The following is a 13,436-nucleotide window of genomic DNA, read 5'->3' as shown; positions in this document are numbered from 1 at the left end:
TAAGATGATCATGTAACCAGTCAATATATTTGTTGTCATTAGTATTTTTGGAATTATTCTACACACTCTTTTGTTCTGTGTTCACAAATGCTTCTAAGAAAATGTGTTAATATATAGTTCATAGACTATACACTAAGGACAAAACTGTGAAATTTTAATTAAAAGAAGTCTTTGATATTAGACATTAATTTTCTATAGAATTTGTTTTGTGATTTTTGTGTTTTGAGATGTATGCTAATTGAAATTTAAAAAATAGTATTCCTTATGCTGGTCATAGGAAATATAATAGCGTATAAGTTAAGCAACACAGGTATTGACTTTTGTTGATTTATAGACATGAATAAATATTGAAATGAATATCATTAAACTTGTTAGATATTCTTTTTTACTAATATAAAATGAATAGGACTCAGTGGAGCAGCATCACCCATGCTAGTCTGCACAAGCACAAACATTAAATGCAAAGAAATTCACATTTGTGCTGTTCTCCATGTCTATACATATTGATTTTTTTTACTTGTGGTTCCACTTAACTGGTTTATTGTATTTGATGTGCTAGTTAAAACCCTTGTTAAAACTAATCTTATCTAACGTTAGATTTATTTATTGTTTAAAAACTTCTGTTCGCTAGCTATTGGCTAGGTAAACTTATTTGCAATGATTAAAAAGGAGGAACTGCAGAACTGCAGACACAGAAGAAGAACCTGAGTAAGTGCATGCTTGTGCATTCTGTATTTATTTACCAACTCAACTGATCTTGTGGACTTCCTGTGCTGTGGCTCCAGTCACCTGACTGCAAGTATCAACTGAAACCCATTCTAAAGGTGTTAAGTACCACTACTGATTCAATTAGGGAAACAATCAGCTCGAGGGAGTTTCAGCTGTGACCACTCCCTCAGGCCTTTTGTTCTCTACCAAACTGTCAGTGGGCGGTCTCAGCTGGGACAATCAATCACCAACACAGGACAGCTGTGTGAGATCTCCATTACAAAAATGAATGATCCCTCTGAAGCGTCAGCGAAGCGTCAGCCTTTGTGGTGTGAAGACATTCTGGGGTAAAGACATAACGTGTCTCCCAATCGTGTCCCCCAAGCGAGGCCACTAAACCTAATTTTCCTCTTTCCTCTTTCCACAATGTGTCCCTACCCCATCTCTCCTCTCTCTGGAACTCGCAGGCGCTTCTACTTCCACAGACGGAAACGAAACCTTGATAACCTTCGCTCTCTATATCACACATCCACACCCATAACCAATTCCTTCTCAATAGGTATATGGAACTGTCAGTCTGCAGTAAACAAAGCAGACTTCATCTCCGCCTATGCAAAGCATCTTTCACTAGACATCCTAGCCCTCACTGAGACTTGGATCAAACCGGAAAACAGCGCTACCCCCACTGCTCTCTCCATCAACTACAGATTCTCCCATACACCACGGCCTGGTAAACGAGGTGGTGGTACGGGGCTGTTGATTTTCCATGGAAATATACCCAGTTCGAATCATCGGTCTCATACAGCTCCTTCGAATTCCATGCCATCCTGATGACTGCACCAGTAAAAATGTATGTGGTCGTTGTATACCGTCCCCCAGGGCAACTGGGTGATTTCCTAGAAGAACTAGACACCCTGCTTTCATCCATCCCTGAACATGACTGTCCCATGCTCATTCTCGGTGACATGAACATCCACCTTGATACTCCGGCTGCTGCTGACTTCTTCTCTCTGACCCACTCCTTTGAGCTACAGCAGGTATGCACCCCCTCAACTCACAAAGCAGGTAATGCACTTGATCTCATTCTCACCAAACACTGCCTAATTAACTCTGTAAATGTTACTCCTCTACATCTCTCTGACCATTACTTTATTCAGCTCAATGCTTGTCTCCCTCAGCAACCCACTGTGTCCGCTCCCCCTGTCCCCGTCCGGCGCAATCTCTGCAACCTATCTCCCACCCACTTCTCTGCCCTTGTGACTTCTGCTCTCCCACCCCCCAGCACCTTCTCATCTCTTGAGGTCAATGACGCCACAGAGTCACTCTGCACAACACTGAGCTCCTGCTTAGATCGCCTGTGCCCTCTGACTACCAGACCCGCAAGACCCATGCAGCCCCACCCGTGGCTTACTGACTCCCTTCGATCAATGCGCACTAACCTCAGAGCTGCTGAGAGGAGATGGCGAAAAACAAAAGACCCATCACACCTGACACAACTACAATCCCTGCTCTCAGCCTTCTCAACAAATGTCACCATTGCAAAAAAGAAATTCTATCAAGACAAAATCAACAATGCTACTGACACCCGGAAGCTGTTTTCAACCTTCAAGTCTCTGCTGAACCCTCCACCTCCACCCCCTGCAACCAACCTCACCGCTGACGCATTTGCTGACTTCTTCACCAGCAAAGTTGCTGCAATCAGCAGCCGGTTTTCTGACCCCTCTACACAGCCTTCGGCTCCCCCTTTGAATCCTCCTAAACCTACTGCTTCCTTCCCTTCTTTCACTCCTCTCACAGAAGACGAGGTATCAAATCTTCTTAGAGGTGGCCGTCCCACATCCTGTTCACTGGATCCCATTCCTACCACCCTACTGCAAACAATAGCCCCGTCCATTGTGTCCGCAGCCACTCATGTAATCAATTCCTCACTAACCTCTGGAACATTTCCAAACACCTTCAAGCAAGCTCAAGTAAGACCTCTACTCAAAAAACCTGCTCTTGCTCCTTCTATAGTAGAGAACTACCGACCAGTCTCTCTCCTCCCCTTCCTGTCTAAAATCATTGAAAGAGCTGTCTTTAAGCAGGCAACAAAATTCCTCTCCCAACATAACCTTCTTGACTCGAACCAGTCCGGCTTCAAGAGCGGCCACTCGACGGAAACTGCACTTCTGTCAGTAATGGAAGCTCTTAAAGATGCAAAAGCAACAGGTCAATCCTCAGTTCTCATTCTGCTCGACCTATCAGCAGCGTTTGATACGGTCAACCACCACATCTTACTAAACAAACTCACTGACATGGGCTTCAAGAACAATGCACTCTCCTGGTTTGAGTCTTATCTCACTGGACGATCCTTCAGTGTGTCATGGCTTGGACAAACATCAGCGCGACACCACCTCACCACAGGTGTGCCCCAAGGCTCGGTGCTGGGACCCCTCCTCTTTGCCTTGTACACTACCTCTCTAGGCCCAATCATACATTCGCACGGCTTCTCCTATCACTGCTATGCAGATGACACACAGCTCTATTTATCCTTTCCTCCAGGAGACACTTCAGTGGCAACTCGAATCTCTGACTGTCTCTCTGACATATCTACATGGATGAAGGAACATCACCTCCAATTGAATTTATCCAAAACTGAACTACTGGTCCTCCCAGCCAAGCAAGCTATTCTCCACAACATCAGCATCAAGCTAGGGTCCCTATCAGTGGCTCCCACCAAGGTTGTAAGAAACCTAGGTGTCATGGTTGACGACCAGCTGACCTTCGCAGATCATGTTACCGCTGTAGCTCGATCGTGCCGCTTCTCCCTATTCAACATAAGGAAGATTAGGCCATACCTAACTCAACATACAACACAGCTCCTCGTTCAGACGTTAGTAATCTCCCGTCTAGACTATTGCAACGCCCTCCTGACAGGTCTTCCGACCTGTGCTGTGAGACCGCTACAGATGATCCAGAATGCGGCAGCACGCCTGGTCTTCAACCAACCAAAAAGAGCACATGTCACGCCCCTATTAGTTGAGCTGCATTGGCTACCCTTAGCTGCTCGCATCAAATTCAAATCACTAATGATGGCCTTCAGAGTATTCACTGGTTCTGCTCCCATCTACCTCAATAGACTCTTAAAACCATACGTTAGCGCCCGCCCTCTCCGTTCCTCAAAGGAGCGCCTACTAACACGACCAACCCTCCGTACAGGTCAGTTGAGGCTATTCTCATCTCTGGTACCACGCTGGTGGAACGAGCTTCCAAGCACTATCAGAGCAACAGAAACCCTCTCTGCATTCAAGAAATCATTGAAAACCCAGCTCTTCCGAGAGTATCTTTTGCACTGAATGTCTTTCTTAATAATGCACTTATTACTTCCTGGCATACTGCACTTAATGTAAGGTATTTTGCATAATTTGTGCTGTAGTTCGAATGTTAGCTCCTCTTTTGTAAGTCGCTTTGGATAAAAGCGTCTGCCAAATGCATAAATGTAAATGTAAATGTAAAAATATATAATTATAATAAATATCCGTGTCCGGGTGCTACAATTTCCACAGAAGTTGAATTCTAAAACAGAGTGGTAAAGAGGTTTTTGCGGGTGTTTTCTGGCCATGTCATAGGTTTTACTTATCTATATTTTGCTACGGAACAACTATGACATTCCTAATGGAGCCAAATAAGAGCGCAACTGTGTATTTGGAGATCTCAGAATGGCAAACTCAGTGCATCTGCTCTGGGATTTGTTACCTGTAGCTTAATATAATAAACCTGCATTACAGTGTAGTAGAGTACAGTTGCATTTCCTGTATCACAAATTAGCCAGTTAGCTTGCCAAATGCTGTCTTTTGGGTCTTTTTTTGTTTGTTTGTTTGTTTCCTCACTGTCTTCTTGGTAAACACAATCTATACAACTACTTAGACAAGCATATAAATCCACTGACTTATTAAGGTTGGCACAATGTATGCCACAGGATGTAGGCCACTACCTGTACAACATGGGACTCCTCAAACAATATTTTACGGAGACTTTTATTTTGAAAAATAAATTACAAATATTACCAACAAATGTGAGAAATAAAATAATGAGTAGGCCTAACAAAAATGATTAGGTTGAAAATATAATGTAATATAATAGGAAATATCAATAAATCTGACTGTGAATGGAAAAATGCAGCATTTTGTCTGAAACTGTATAAATATCCATGGTCTGCCCAGAAAACCCCATTGGACCTTCAATTTTGCCCTCAGATGGTCCACTGTCTTCTTGCTGAGTAAGTTAGCTACTGGACACCAGCTGATTAACCAGCTGTATATAAGAAAGAATGTTTATTTGCTTGTAGTGAAGGACATACATAAATTATTCTTTTTACCTTTGTTATGAAAAAGAGCAGTTTGCTTATTTTGATATCCCATGTGGTTGTTGAGATTGCTAGATGGTATCTGAGGTGGTTGCTAGTATGCTGCCTTAGAATCCCAGGTGGATCTTTTAACAGCCTGCACAGAATTCGTCTTCATTTATTCAGGTTTATGTTGATAAAGAATTATACTACAGCTTCTTCATCTTCTTCCTGTTCAGGCTTCACTGTTCAAAGTTCATCTTCAATTATTCAGGTGTTATAAGATGTGTTGGTAAAGGAATCTGATACTATACCTTCTTTCAATTTTCTGCCTGTTTGCCTTTTAGCAGCCTCTTGGCAGCTTTCACTGCCAGAGGCTATTTCTTCCACTGGTTTGGCCAATGTCTTCATTTCCCGCCCCCTGACATTACATTAGGTAGAATCACGCCAAATTGACATAGTTTTCTTAGCTCGTTCCACTTTGAACACTCCAATGTAGACTAAATTCCATGAAATCTCTTCTTGTAGCTTTTTTGTCCTGTGAATACCTGAACCCAATGAAGATTTGGTACTCAACTGAATAAATAATGCAAAGTGTCTGGATAATTCTATTATTTTCAGCATGAAATGTAATGTTCAATTTCTAATTCTTTCACTAACATGTTTCAGTGCAAGTTTGTTGGGGATTCTTGCCTTAATATACATATAGTCATAAATATCCAGGCAAAGAAATTTCACATTTTTTATTAACATGACACAATTTACATAACACAAATTTAATGAGCATGCTTAAGATTCAGTACCATTTCCTTTTTTCTTCCTTTGTACATAATCTAGAAAGGACTCAATGTTTACATACATGTTAAACAGCAAAAAAGATGTTAACAATCTCTTTGCAATACATGTTTCCTACCCACTACTTATTCAGTGGACATTTTCAATGTTTGATTTATTAAAAAACAAACAAACAAACCAAAAAAAAAAAAAAACCCCACTGCACAACATCAGAAATTTACAATTTTAAAGCGCACATCTAAACCATTAGTAGACTACTAAAATAGATCTCTGCTCATCAAAAACAAACGGTCTGTCATTTTACACTTGCGTTTTTCACTTTGTAGATAACTTACGATAGCACTTTTGATACAATTTTCAACCAAGGGGAACTACAGTTCTTGCTCATTACACAATGTTTACACTCCTTGCCATAATGAAATGTGTTCTCTTGATTTTGGTGTATTCCTTTTAGTAAGAGCTGTCCTTTAAAATACAAAAGTTTACCTTCATGAAAAGACACAAATGTACTAGATTGTCACTACTGGTTCACAGATTCCCAACTGAGAAAACACCTGAACACAATAAAGTTTCTGTTCATCGTCTGAAGTAAGTTTTGAGATATGTTTTTTCATAGTACCAGGCTTAATATACACTGACCCTCAACATATTTGCTCACATGCATATCTTGCACTAATGCTTAGCAGTAAATTTCAAGCTACCTACCTACCCACATGTGATTTTCTAGTTAGAAATTCAGAAGCAGGTAGGTGTCTTGATAGATATTCCAACAAGTCATCATTCCAATCCAACTTTGAGATTTGGGTGAGGAGGACTTCTAAAAATAGATAAACCCTATATATTATTTTTATATATAATTTTTCTTCCGTTTTTGTCTTGGTGTAAGAAGAAAAGGTTGGCAGCTTTAGATTTGTTTTAATTTCTGTTTTTTTAGGAATTTAAAATGTTCTTTTTAAATTTTCCCAAATGTGATATGATTGAAAAAATTGTACGTTCTATAAAACTGCTATATGTGAGAACAAATTGACACCCAAATAATATCCACTGTGCTTGGATGATTATTCTGTTCACATGAGCCCTCTCATTATCTCAGTGTGTTTTAACTGATGCCAGAAATTCACCTGATGAACTCTGTGGCATCTTACATTGTCTTACTGTGGGTTTTCGTCCTTTAAGTTTAAAAACATCAGAAACAACAGCTGTATGTCAGTGAATGATATATGTGCATTTGTTAGGGAAATCCCTCAGCCAGGTATGGCTTTGGGCTGTAATTTAGAATTGTGTTGGGGATGTTTTGGAGAGAAAACAACTTTGAGAGTAAGAAAGGCTAATGCTGACCCTCACACACATACACACATGCGCACAGAGTATGAGTGTCAACTCATGAGTTGCATAGTTAAAAAGGGAAAAGGACAGTCTCCTGGAAAATTTGAACCGTACCAAAACAGTCTGACTGCTGTATAATGCTAACCCATTCTGAGGGGGGGGGGGAAGAAAAAAAAAAGATTCCCAGTTTATTCAAACTGTTCAAAGTAAAGCTTTCATGACAACCATTTGCATATTTGATTTTGATTTTACCCTTAATGAGTCTGCACATTCACTATACACGTGTGCACATTTTTCCAGGTTTCAATGTATTGAGGTACCTATACATTTCAAAAATTATTGTTTTGATATTAATGTTTAGAGACATATTCCTAATTGCTTAAAATCAGACCATTGAAATTATATTAACACACAAAACAGTAGCAAATTGAACAAAAGTTTCTGTACAATCTCCACTTTTGATCAGCACACTTTTTTGTTGTTTTTGTAAAAACAAAACAAAACAAAAAAAACCCCTAAACCAACTGTAATTGACAATCTACACATAGCAATAGTCTTCTCTGCCCAGTAAAAAGTGTTTGGTTCCTGGTTATTCATCAGTCCAATTCATAAGCATTTCTTGCCGTGCCTTTACCGTGCCTCAATGTCTTTGTGTGTATGTGATGGTGGTCTGTCTCTAAGGTCTGAACCTAGGGGAGTGGTCCGTCGTGGAGAGCCTGACCTTGTGCCCAAGGTGGGTATAAGAGGGGGTGGGGCACTCAGTGATGCTGTTGGTGGAGTTTTATTAAGGATTCCATTTTGATGGGCTGCAGTGGCCACAGCTGTGGATGGGCTGATGCGGGGGTAGTGCATGCTGGGTAGCCCGGGAGTAATAAGGCTAGGGTGGGGATGATGTCCATCTAGTGCAGGATGATGCATGGGGTGTAGTCGTCCATGCTCATAGTCTTCTCGCAGCATGTGCAATCTCTCACGTTCCTCCAAATGCGCCCTCTCTTGCTCCCTTCGCTGTTCCAAGCTCAGCCCATGAGGGTTGTCACGGTTAAAATCGTGTGGTTCACGGTCCCGATATGAGCGCTCGGCCTCATAAAGCCGGGGTGCAGTGAGCCGGTGAAGAGGGTCATTCCTCAGGATCAAGTCCCGAGTCAAAGGGTCCCTCCTGTGGATATCCAAGCCTCTGTAGGGATCTCGCATTGGGTCCCAGTGAAAGCCAGGATAGGGAAGCCTTTCTGTACCTGGTATAGAGCTGATGCCCATGAAGGGGGCAACCATTCGAGTCCTCTCCAGGTTGCTGATACTGTTCATGTGATGCATGCTGGCCATACCAATGGGCACAGTCATTGAAGGGGTGGGGTTTAGACTGCTAGGGGCCGAAAGAGCTTGAGGGGTGGATCTCTGTTCTGGGGATTTGTCTGCACTTACATCCTGGTCCTCCTTTCTCTCCTCCTTAACTTTGACCTCACTGTTCTTCTTTTCATACACGAGGTCACCTTTCTTCTCCCCAGCTTCCCGGTTCAGCCCACCATTCACCCTCTCCAGCCCCGTTGGTCGCATGTATGGAGACTGATTAGTTGTCTTGTCCTCAGACAGTCTCCCATCATGAATGATGGGTGTGTCTTTGCCACCATGGTGATTTTCTTTGAGCTTCTGCTCATCTGTGCTGAAGTCTTTCCACTCAGAGTGCTCTCTCTCTCGCTCTTTATGTTTCTCTTTTTCTCGTTGCTCACTGGGGGCAAGTTGGTTCCTGGAGAGGTCAGATGGCCGGGAGTGGTTCAGCAAAGTAAGCGGATTGATGGGAATAGGAGATGACTGGCTTGCTTGCCGTTTCTCCACATTGTCCCTTTCAAGAGAAAAAGAACAGAAAACATCTCCAAGTCAAATATAAAACCTCATTTAATTAAATATCACAGAAGTATATATTGGTTTAATTTATTTATTAACTCTAGTAAGCTAAATGGAAACATTTAAGGTTAGATTTTATTGTTTCAAACTTAAATTTGAATGGTTTGTTTAGGAACATTAATTTATATCAGTGATAGCGAGGTCTGTAATAAGTTTTTGAAGACTACACTTTGACATGTTTTTGCTGTTATCAGTCCTGTATTGTACGCTTAAATATTTACACCTTACTGCAGTTTAAGAATTACAATATGTTATAACAAGTGAAATGTTCAAAGACAAACCTACACTGTCCAACATTAAACATTTATTTATGCTTTTATACAGGAATAATCTAAAACCCCTTTTTATATTCAAGATCTTTATAAGGATCCTTTTGTACATAATAACTAGTTTACTGAGGTGCTCTGGTCCCCTGACTCAGTGATTGGTCTGGGATCACAGATCAGTGTTGTTTGAGTGGTTTAATATCCAAAAATGGTGTGTACTGTGCATTACACACAAAAACACACACATGGAACAACCATGTGAGTGTCATTAAAATATCACTATAGTGCAATCATTGGTGGTTTTAACAAAAACAGGAGTGGGGCTATTAAGAAAAAAAAATAAAAAAATTAAATCTGTTTGTGTAATCCACAGTTCATGTTAATCCTTTTTATCAGTAGTTCACAGGATGCAGCTGGCAGTACGCTGTTGGAAAATACGGTACAAGGTACTCAGTAAGAGCACATCTGCTTTTGCCCAAGTTTTGTCAAACCACATAAATGAATGAATGAATAAAGTATATGAATATAAACTTTGTATTGTTTGTTATAGGATTTATTTAATGTTTCTCAACAGTATGGTTTATGCAAGTCGTTCTCAAACTTTTTCTATCATTCTCCATCTCAGACAAAACGGAATTTCCGTGCCCCACCTGTACCATATTGCCCCCAAAAAATTGTGATAAAGTACACATGTAAGTTTACAATTTTCTAATTTATTTAAGTAACATAACTTCTGTCTCTAACTCAGTAGCTTAACATTATGACACCAGATACAACATTAACATCAATGTTAGAGAGTGAGGCTGTGTCCCAAACAACACACGATGGGACTTCACATACTACACTACAGAAACACTGCTAAGGGTGGTGTATATTCATACTATTTAGAACAGCAGTGTGCATTCTGGGACACAGCCAGAGACTAACGTTAACTTGATGCATGTTTAGAGCGCTTTCCCACAACTTGAACACAACTAATATTAACATTAACCAAGTCTCAGATCGTCCTCTTTTGCCCTAACAGTTATATACCAGTTGCTTTTATAACTGTAATTATCTGTCATTGTTATCTGTTGTGCTCTCGTTACTGACCTCAAGCCTAGAGCTAGTAAAAACTAAGTTTATAAACCAGACTCTGATGGTGAATCGGAGGCCAGTGAAGCTGATGGTTAGAGCAGCTTTTTATTTGAACAGGTGCATTAACGAAAGCTGAAAGTAGACCCACAGTGTCTGACTCATTTCCAAAACGAATAAACCTCAGTGGCGCATTTTCAAAGTAAAGGTTTGTGAATAAAAGCATATTTTGGTTCCAGGCAAGCTACGCTTTTCTGGGATCCCATCTAATGCTCTTTTCTTATGTTTAATGGCTATTAATGAATCCATTGTGAGTGGGTGCTTATTACTGAGTAAGCTTTATAGGCAAAACAGAAAGGCTTTAATAAAGACAGGCTCATTAATAAAGAAATGCTAATTTCTTTAGATTCCTTGCGCCTCACCTGCAGTACCTACACGCCCAATACTTTGAGAAATGCTGGTTTAAGCCAAGTAAATGTGCATTTTCACATGTATGTGTGTGCATGCATGTACTAATCTAACTTACCGCTCTTTGTCATCCTTGTTGATGTCCTTGTCCCTCTTTTCTAATTCTCTGTCCCTGTCTCGGTCTCTGTCCTGGTCTTTTTCGTGTAAAGTGACTGATGTGCTACGCTCTGAATCCCCAGGTTTGAGCCAGGGTGGGGGAGTAGGGAATGAAGGTGGGGTACGGTGCAGTCTATTCCAGGGCTCATGGGGGCTGTTGAAGTGCTGCTGTACATTAGCTGTGTCTTTATGGCCATATGGAGAGTTGGATGCTGAGAAAAGGAGGTCAAAATTAAAATAAGCAACAATTCAAGCAAAAATTTAAGTAAAAATGAACAACAATACATTTTCTGAAATTCAAACACCACAGCGTGTAGTCTCAAAAACAGCAACATGTTTAAATTATAATAAACTTTTTCTGTCTTTGCATAGAAATAACCTCTTGAAATTTGCTCTTTCCTATTTTTAGGCTGCTAATTTTTCTATTATAAATTACATTGAAAAGACATTGCATTATAATGACCTCTCTTTTGTCCATTTTATCACTGTACACAAAGCAGACATTATTTGGCTGATAGACTGTCCACAGCACAGAAATGCCAACAACACGGTGGAAGTGTTTTAGCGTGTGCTACACTCGTAGGAGCGGATCAGACACAGCAGTGCTGTTCGAGTTTTTAAACATTGTGTCCACACAGTGGCAACTGTATTAGATACACCTACCTCATTGGTCCCCCTTGTAGATTTAAAAGTGCTAACTGTAGCTCACTTTATATTATAACTCTTTATCACTAGTCCACAGGATGTTGTTTGGTAGATATATTTGATCGGTGGACCCTTCTCAGTTCAGCAGTAACAGTATCAGAGGTGTATAAATGCACACTAATGCACCACCACCACATTCATGTCACACCAGTGCTAAGGAAAAACCCTCAAATAATACCTGCTCTGAGGTATCTCTGTGTGGGAGGGATCCTTACTACAGTCTGTATTTGTAGAAGTACAAATTACAACATGCGTTGACTACAAATTGGACAATTGCTTCATTCAAGTGGTGTTGGATTTATCAGAAAAACGAGTTTCCAACGAGAAGGAACCACTATTTTCAACGTAGAGGAACAGTGCACCAACAGTAAAATATCAAATAATAATGCATGATTTGTACTTAATTCTAATATTAATGTATTTTTTTTAACAGCCACAACTAGCACATGTTGTTTTGCTGTATGTTTGTTCCAAAACACCCAAAAGCAATAAAAGAAACTCTGAAAAAGAAGCCATGCCCTGATATGTCCTACATAGGGCCATATTTGTAAATTTGCTGTGCTCATATATGTGACTGCATAGATTTCACATATGATTTGCCCTTTTACATGTGTACACAGCTGGAGAGTTTCACACATACAACTCCTTAGAGTAATGTATGGAAAAATCCTGGTTTAGTGTGCATGTGTAGAATGGGCCATTGAATTTAGCAGTTATGAGTTAAAATGTACAACTTAAAAAGCTAAACACATCCAAGACAAATTGGTAATTCACACTAAATTAATAAGTTATTTTCTAATTATGTTAATTAAAAAAAATCAGTTGACCCATTGGGTAACTTGACCAATGTCCTGTACTATGAAATTACTTAACTGAAATTTTCATGATAAAATATTGAAAGATGCAATTCAACCCTGGTTATTGTTCACTGAAAAAGGTTCAGGTTGTTTGTGCCCACTTGTGCCCACTTGAAAAGTGTTTAGTGTTTTTGTCATAAATTGTTGCTGAGTCAAGTCAAAGTATATTAGAAAAAAAAAACCCAACAACCCCAACCCCAAAAAAACCAACATCTACACATCTACTTAGTTGATTGTATTATTTTTTCTGCTCTGTTTACTGGTTTATCAATCAACCATTGATTAACTGCTTGATTAAAGTACTAGACACTCACTAAGTGCTGGGTTTCCCAGTCCACCAAATGCTGTAGTGCTTAATGCTCCCAGACCTCCAAATGATGGTGGTCTGTTGAAGGGTTCTGAAAAGGCGAACAGAATGAAACAGAATTCAGAATTATGAATTATAGAAATTTATAATGTTCAATAAATTAATGTTACATCAAATTATGTAAGCTCTAGTTTGGAAATAATTACACTTACATATTCACACACAGAATATCACTACTTATTGCATTAAGTTTATTTGAGAGAGCAACTGCAGACACAGAAGAAGAACCTGAGTAAGTGCATGCTTGTGCATTCTGTATTTATTTACCAACTCAACTGATCTTGTGGACTTCCTGTGCTGTGGCTCCAGACTGCAAGTATCAACTGAAACCCATTCTAAAGGTGTTAAGTACCACTACTGATTCAATTAGGGAAACAATCAGCTCGAGGGAGTTTCAGCTGTGACCACTCCCTCAGGCCTTTTGTTCTCTACCAAACTGTCAGTGGGCGGTCTCAGTCAATCACCAACACAGGACAGCTGTGTGAGATCTCCATTACAAAAAAAGAATGATCCCTCTGAAGCGTCAGCCTTTGTGTTCAGCCTTTCTGGGG

At 40.1% G+C, this 13,436-nt stretch overlaps 1 protein-coding gene across 1 annotated transcript in view; it reads right to left on the bottom strand.

The window, feature by feature from the left end:
* Window positions 1-5,790: 5,790 nt before the first annotated feature.
* Window positions 5,791-13,436, bottom strand: part of auts2a (activator of transcription and developmental regulator AUTS2 a) — a 114,362-nt gene continuing 106,716 nt past the window's right edge. The window contains exons 15-17 of the mRNA XM_066650412.1: window positions 12,833-12,916; window positions 10,919-11,168; window positions 5,791-8,990 (exon numbers count right to left, since the gene is read on the bottom strand). Coding sequence (XP_066506509.1) covers window positions 7,784-8,990; window positions 10,919-11,168; window positions 12,833-12,916 — 1,541 coding nt within the window. The 3' untranslated portion in view covers window positions 5,791-7,783. The remainder of the gene's footprint in view (window positions 8,991-10,918; window positions 11,169-12,832; window positions 12,917-13,436) is intronic.

This window comes from Hoplias malabaricus, chromosome 18 (assembly GCF_029633855.1).
Source record: "Hoplias malabaricus isolate fHopMal1 chromosome 18, fHopMal1.hap1, whole genome shotgun sequence".
In the NCBI taxonomy this organism is placed as follows: Eukaryota; Metazoa; Chordata; class Actinopteri; order Characiformes; family Erythrinidae; genus Hoplias; species Hoplias malabaricus.
The sequence above is the reverse complement of the archived record's forward strand: the minus strand, read 5'-3'. Positions and strand labels throughout refer to the sequence as shown.